Source organism: Belonocnema kinseyi, chromosome 10 (genome assembly GCF_010883055.1).
Source record: "Belonocnema kinseyi isolate 2016_QV_RU_SX_M_011 chromosome 10, B_treatae_v1, whole genome shotgun sequence".
NCBI classification, from domain to species: Eukaryota; Metazoa; Arthropoda; class Insecta; order Hymenoptera; family Cynipidae; genus Belonocnema; species Belonocnema kinseyi.
Window position 1 is genome coordinate 88,717,796 of NC_046666.1, and position 7,438 is coordinate 88,725,233.

The following is a 7,438-nucleotide window of genomic DNA, read 5'->3' on the forward strand; positions in this document are numbered from 1 at the left end:
TTTTGGTTCAATCTGTAACTATTCTATGTTTTTTATTAATTTAGGATTAATCTTCTTAGTTAAGTATACTTTTTTTATAGATTATTTAACTATTTCTTGAAAATTCGTCGTTTTATAAATATTTTATAAATATTACGAAATCTTTTAAACTTCTAAAATATTTTTAATCACTTTAACACTTCTAAATTCTTCAACACCCAAATTTTTCTTACAATTTTTAAGTCCTAAATAATTAAAAAATTGCCGAAGATATTATGGATTCTTTCTCAGAATTTTTAGAAATCTTTGAAAATTTTCTCTAACAATTTATTTTTAAAAACAAGAAATCCTTTCAAATTTTTTGTATGAATATGATTTTAGTGGATGTTTTCAGTTTGTTATTTGTTGAGATGCCGACAAATGTTGAGTGAAATATAGATTTTTTAAGATTTCGAAAGAAAAAGCTTTTTAAGAATTTTGAAAGATTTGAAGGTGATAAGAAAGTTTTCTATTACTACACAAATTTAACATTTTTTTTATTTTTAAAGTTCATTTGAAGAGAATATTAAAAAAGTTTCCAAGAATAAAGTTTTCAAACTTTATTTAGGCTTATTACGACTTTTTTTGTAGAAACATTGTTAATAATTATAAATTGTGTTGTATGTCTGGATCCGTAAAAAAATAAGGTAGAAGATATATGTGTAAAATTGCAATGATAATTTAGAATATTAAAAACATGCTTGATCTAAGTAATCCTGCTTTTTAAGACGAATTTCTGGCCCTGTCATTATTATTTCACAATTAGAGAGTAAGATTTCAATAGAAAATATTTTTTTCTAGTATATTGAGAAGTTTCAGTCATTTTCATTGGATGTCAAGTATATTTCGAAATTATCCCAATGAAATGTTTCGATCAGATGAAAATTCAAATGGAGCATTTTCAAAATTTCAAACTCGGACATTCAACGAATTTGCACGTTTCTTGAAATTCTGAATCGAATGATATATACATTTAGGAGTCAATTTTTTCATAGAAAACGGTATAGTAACAACAACAACAGGAATGATTATTTCACAAATTTACAAAACAATAGGCATGTGACAATAGGTATGTAAAACCATTGATAATAATCATAACTTATGTGGAATGCCTGGATTGGTAAACGAGTTTGGAAAATAAAGCTTTAACGATCAACTAACATTGAAAATATTGACCGATTTTTTTCATTTTTTTTTTATTTACTCATAATAATATAACGAGGCTAATGCAGTACATTAATATTTAATTAATGAACATTGTACAAGATTCTGATTTTTATCCGCTCTGTTTAATCTCAAACAATGGGAGGGTCTCGCGAGGCCTAAAACCATCCGCTCGATAGACTACCACCCGCTGCAAGGGTACTGTTTTTCAGACAATGCCTGAACCTGGCTGACGATCTCCTGATTATTACTTTCTCGCAGGAAATTTGTTTCACACTTTTTTTTACTATGTACCCTTTTTTCTGAAAATATTCCAACTGTGATTGGCTGTCGAAATTTTTTTTTTCTCTCAGAAGCCCCACCCTTTGGGGCGTGCTTATCATATTTCTGTCTCTCTCGCACACTCAACTCAGAATTCCCACGGATGTCCCCAGCCCACAAACAGTCTTTTTTTTTGAGTGACTAGCAAATTCTTAGAAATTGAAAAAATCAACTGCAAGAATAAAAAACGAACATACATACATATTTTTTTCATATCTAACTTTGTCTATTAAATAATTAATATCCAGGGGTAATCTGAGCCTATTCCCCCCATTAATAACAGTTAATATGCATAAATATATTAAATTGTATGCATATTTTTAAACAAATCTCATATTAAATTAACGAAAACAATTAAAAATTCCTTGGAACATTTTTAAATACTCTTAAAAATTGCAATTCCTTTAAAATATTTTGACACACCTTAAACTTTTTTAAAGTACTTTTGAATTTTTTTAAATAACCATTCTAATTTTTTTACTTCTTTAGAATTTGTATCAAAATAATAAAAATAAGTTTAAAATTCCTTGATATTTTTTAAAACATCCTCAAATATTTAAAATCTTTTCTGAAAATTTAACTATTTTGTAGAACATTTCTGTTTGTTTAAAAATTATATTCTTTTAACTACAAGAAAATAATCCTTTTTTGTCGAAAAATTGACTATGATTAAACATTAATTTTTGTATAGAAAATTAAACTTAGTGGAAAATAAATTTCTTTTGTGCAAAGTTCATGTATTTTATTTAAAATGCCTTTTTTAGTATACAGTTCAGCCTTTTGAATAAAAATGTTAATTTTTCTTAAAAGATTTAGCTATTTTGTTGAAAACAATTTCAACAATTTTTTTAAAATTAATGTATTTTATTCAAAAATTTTTTTGCAGAAAACTAATTGTTTTAGTTATAAGTTGAACTATTTCTGTTAGAAGATAGTCAAATATTCATTAATATTAATATAATATTTTATAATTATAATATTAACATCAATAATATGTATAATAGTAACTATATCCATATTATATACACCTCAAAAACATAACCTCAAAATCGACTTATGCATGAAATTTAGAATAACGCGAAACATCAAAATCGCCAATTTTTTTCGTTTCTTTCTAAAGGGGATCGAGGTATAAATAGAAGACCATCGAAGTCTTCCAAAACTTTCAGATCGTCAATAAAGATATCTTTGTGGTAACTAATTGGGCAGAACTTTATTGGTGTGCCCGTGCTACGCTTAACCTCTAATCAGAGCCAAACAATTTAAAAAAAAGAGCAACATAAGGCAAAGATGCCTAATTATTTATCATTACTTCTAAAGTTTATAATTACTAATACTTTGTGATGATTTTTCATCATGCTGTCATGTTAATATTTCATCATGCCATTATATTAATATTTAAATTTCGCGCTACTTTATCATCACCGTGCCCTACGTGTTGTGACTGCTTTCTGAATTACGCAAAGCTTCAATTCGCGAGTCATCTTTACTACTCTTTACTACATCCCCTCTACTAGAGTTTCTAGACATGTATATACGACCGTGGGCGTGGTCGAGAAAAAAAAGAAAATTTCAAATTCGCTGATCACTAGGCACCCTGCTGTTATTACCCTCCTAAATAATTATAGAAACCTGATATTTTCCATACATCAAAATCATAAATAAATTATACAAAAGTATAATCCTTCGATTTTAAATGAAGACAATTCTCTTTCAAGGGTCCAGTAGGCAAAGGTCCTGGGTGTGGATTTTGGGCACCAGGGTGGAGAGTTTGGATATTCTTCATGAGAGGCATTACGCCACTTTTGGAGCGCTGGCTTGGAAATCTCTTGTCAAGACAGTTTGAAGGCAGACACTCAAAAGGTGTCGCCAAAACGGTCACGAAACAAAGAGTCGAATCTCATTTTGATTTGGAACTCCGAGCATCAGTTATGCATGATATTGTGGACATGATGCCAGAAGGAATTAAACAGAATAAAGCCCGCGCGATCCTCCAGCATCTTAGCGAAGCTTGGCGGTGCTGGAAAGCCAATATTCCATGGAAAGTTCCCGGACTGCCGACTCCAATCGAAAGCATGATCCTGCGGTATGTCAAAATGAAAGCCGACTGGTGGACCAACACCTCTCACTACAATCGTGAACGAATCCGTCGTGGAGCCACAGTTGACAAAACAGTGTGTAAGAAGAACCTGGGACGTTTGACAAGGCTGTACCTAAAAGCTGAACAGGAGCGACAACACAACTATCTTAAGGTAAAAATATAATGACTTATTGATTTATTAGAAATTATAATTCTGTTCTATAGTAGAGGTGTACAAAAAGCTCGAACAAGTCGAATAGAGTTGAGTTAAATCGGATCGAATATAATCGAGTTAGGATTCGAACTTTCCGAAAAGTTCGAGTACTCGAAGAGTTTTGAGTTCTCAAAAGAGTTTGAATGAAAAATGTCGAATTTGTTAACTTTTACTCCAAAGTGTTCAGTATTCTGAAAACACCTTTAGCACTGAAGCCGTTCGGATTTTCGAAACTTTCGAGTACTCGAATGTTTGAATCAGCTCAAACTCGATTTGACCTTTTTGTATGTATCTAATGTAAAGCATTAAAGTTTTTATGTAACAGACATGATTTACGCGTTTTACCAGCGGCTTTTTGGTTCTGAAATTAACCATTTATATAACAGGAGGACGGGTGGCGAATTCGCATGTGCGGCTTGGTGCGTAGTACGATTATGATTATGTTTTGTGCGTATGAACATTCACTTTCGTCCCTGCACGATTATGGAGTGCGTGAACCTAACCTCAAGTGCCAGAAGTGATAAACATGTAAATCATACCTTTGTTATATAAAGTATCGTGTACATCAAGGAGGCAAATGTCTTTTCATCCTAGATCCTAGAATAGGTATTTCGATACTTGTAAAATATATATTTTTTTTTAGTAATGAAGTATTGAGAATATTTTTTTGATATATACTTCAGTTTTTAAAACTGAAAGCAGAAGTAAAAAATATGAATCATTCCAAAGATTATTTAAATTCCAGATAAGATTTTGCGCGACCATATCAGTGAATTAACTGGGGATTTTCCCCCTAATAATAGGCGCCAAAAAATTTGGTTACATATGACAGTGCGTGAGAATGGGAGAGTTTACCGCTCGTTAGGAGGCGCCACCGAGCTTACCTAAACGGCTGCGTAATTCAAACTCAAAGTAAGCAAAGTAACATTTTAAAAAGAAAACTGTAAACAATGAGTGAAGCAAATTTTTTAATGGGTCGGAAACGGTTTAAATTAGTGTTTTCTTTGCATATATGTATGTCAGATCCGAAGAGAGTGGTACAACTTCACAAACATAATAAAAAGTCCGATTTCCGCCCTTGTATCAAAATGTACTATTTTTACGTAAAGCTAAACACTTTCTCATCGATTTAATTGATATAGTAAAAACTTTGTATGTGAATATTATGTGCAAATTCATACATTCAACCTGATTCTAAAAAATCCTCCGAGGTTTTTCTGTGCATTTTAATTTCTGAGGTACAGTGCATTTTTGAAATGACGTATTTTTTCACAATTTTCATGTTTTATTTGGAAAAATATTGCTTTTATATAAAAAATAATGTACAGAGAAATTGTGTATTTATTTATAAAGAAAGTTGTTGATTTTTTGTAACACTTTTATAATAGAATTAAACATCTTGAAATACTTCAATTATTTTCTGTTAAATATTTTTCACTAAAATGAAGAGATTTCTAAAAAAACAAATAAATTTTGATTTTATAAAAATTTTGACTTCGGGTTTTTTTGTGCCCAAAAGTTTTTCGCAAGTAATTGAACCGCTGCATCGTAGAACGGGTTATAGAATATTACTTCAGGAGGCGGGAGGGGGTCTCAGTCGTTTGGGTATGAATGACGTTCGGGGGCCTTCCCACTATTTAGGAAATATTTTATATCTCGCTCTACGATGCGGCGGTTCAATTAATGAATTGATAACTTTGGATCTTCTTTGGCAATTGATATTTCTTTAATGTAATAGATATGCTCTAACATTATTCAGTCATTAATTACGTGCGAAAATCTATTGCAAAAAATTTCCTTTATTCTTTCAAAATTTAATTTGTTAACATATACGTATATAATTTACTATATTAAAGAAACATTAATTGTCAGAGAAGCGGAGTCGCGTTACGTGACAAGCGGCAAATCACATTCCCGGTATGTCATATTGCAGCATCTCTCATCTGGGTAAATTTGATCTCCATACAAAACTGGCAAAAGTCCCAGAAATAATTGAAGTCACGCCACTAATTTTTAGTACTTTTTTTACTTCTAATTTTTCAGACGGGAGGCATAGTATCTCAACAACGGCTCATCTGAAACAAAAAAAAAGTATTTTAGTTTCAGTATGATTGTAGCTGGAAGATGAACTACGGATAATGATTTTTATCAATAAATAACAAAATGGCGGTCAAAATAAAAATAAAATAAAAAATGCTTTTTTTTCACTGATTTTAGTGAAAAAATAGGTAAAACTCAAAATTATAACTCACCCGTAGTCCACCTTCCGTCTGTTTGTGTGTAGAATATATGGTCAAATTTTTATAAGAATCGGTCTATTCGTTTTACAGAAATCGTGCCTCCCGTTCTAAAAAACGTTGTTTTGAGAAAAACGCATTTGAAGTTTTTTTTAAAAATCATTCGAGCAGCACCGTTCGATCAGCTCCGTTTTCGTTAAGTCCTCCTAAAGCGGTTTTAGTACCTCTTGAACATCAGCAGAAAAAGCGGGTGTGGATGTTTATACGCTTTCTTAGCAGCCTGAGCCTGGAGATGCTTGCACCAATTAGGCGAGCAGTGCGAGTGTTGATGTTTGGCGCCCAGGTAGTAATATTCAGATTGTATAAAAATATAGTGGCACTGCTCGGATCTTCACAAAATTATAGTATAATATTTTTAGATATATATACTTTCGGAAAATGTAAAAAAATCGATTTTCCAAAGTGTCAAAGTGGGTTGTACCCTTAACCTACTTATTCTCCAACTTCTCCTTACATTTGACCATTTTAGACACTATTTACATTCTTTTTATATTTTTACAGCCTTTAATACCCATTTATATACATCCTACACTACGAAGTCTCAGAAAATGAATACTTGCCTTCTCTCGCTCTTTACATGATTTTTCCTTCACTTATCCATCCGCCCTTAACCTTCTATGTTCCTTTATCGACCTTCGAGAAAGAGTACCGATTACACAAATCCGTGCCCTTTCTCTTTTGCCTCTACGCACCTCTGTTCCAAATTTTACACTAACAGCTTGTCGAAGTTTTAAACAAATTTTTTGCCTTGCTTACGACTGTTTCTCATGTCACGCACGCTACTCAAACTTTATGAGAAGGAGAACCGATCTCCTGGTTGCATGCTCCTTCTCTGATAACTCTTTTTGCCTCACGATTATTAAGTTCAGTACTTTCCCTATTGGCACTCCTCCTCCAGTCTCCTCGGTTTTTCTCCTTCTTTTTCTGCAGATACCTCCACCATCCCACCACCTCTTCTCTTCCATTTTCATGCACCAACCTTCCGATTGACATTCCCTTCTCCACTTGCACGCAAACTCCCATCCAATATATCAGTGTGGCTTCTCCGCTGTTGTGCAACGTGAATGATCTTTTCCCCTCATCCAAACAGTATCTGTTCCTCTTCTCCATGTTCCGACATCTAGATCGCGCTATTACCTTTTGGCTCCCCTTTTCCCGTTTTTCTCCGAAATATTTTTCCCTCCCTTCCACACCCGCCCACTTATATTTAGCGTTATATTTTGACTGCATTCTCCTTATATATCTCTTGTAACTCCGTTTCCTGGTCCCTCTCTTTCAGAACAACTGCACTTTTTTCCCCTCTCATGCCTTCGATTTACTTCCGCCCCTATCAGTTCATTCCTT

The 7,438-nt window shown here is 32.6% G+C and overlaps 1 protein-coding gene across 1 annotated transcript in view; it reads left to right on the forward strand.

Annotated features, from left to right (window-relative positions):
* The window catches only part of LOC117182309 (pre-mRNA-processing-splicing factor 8), a 38,112-nt gene that overhangs the window by 24,124 nt on the left and 6,550 nt on the right, over nt 1-7,438 (forward strand). The window contains exon 9 of the mRNA XM_033375458.1: nt 3,222-3,755. Coding sequence (XP_033231349.1) covers nt 3,222-3,755 — 534 coding nt within the window. The remainder of the gene's footprint in view (nt 1-3,221; nt 3,756-7,438) is intronic.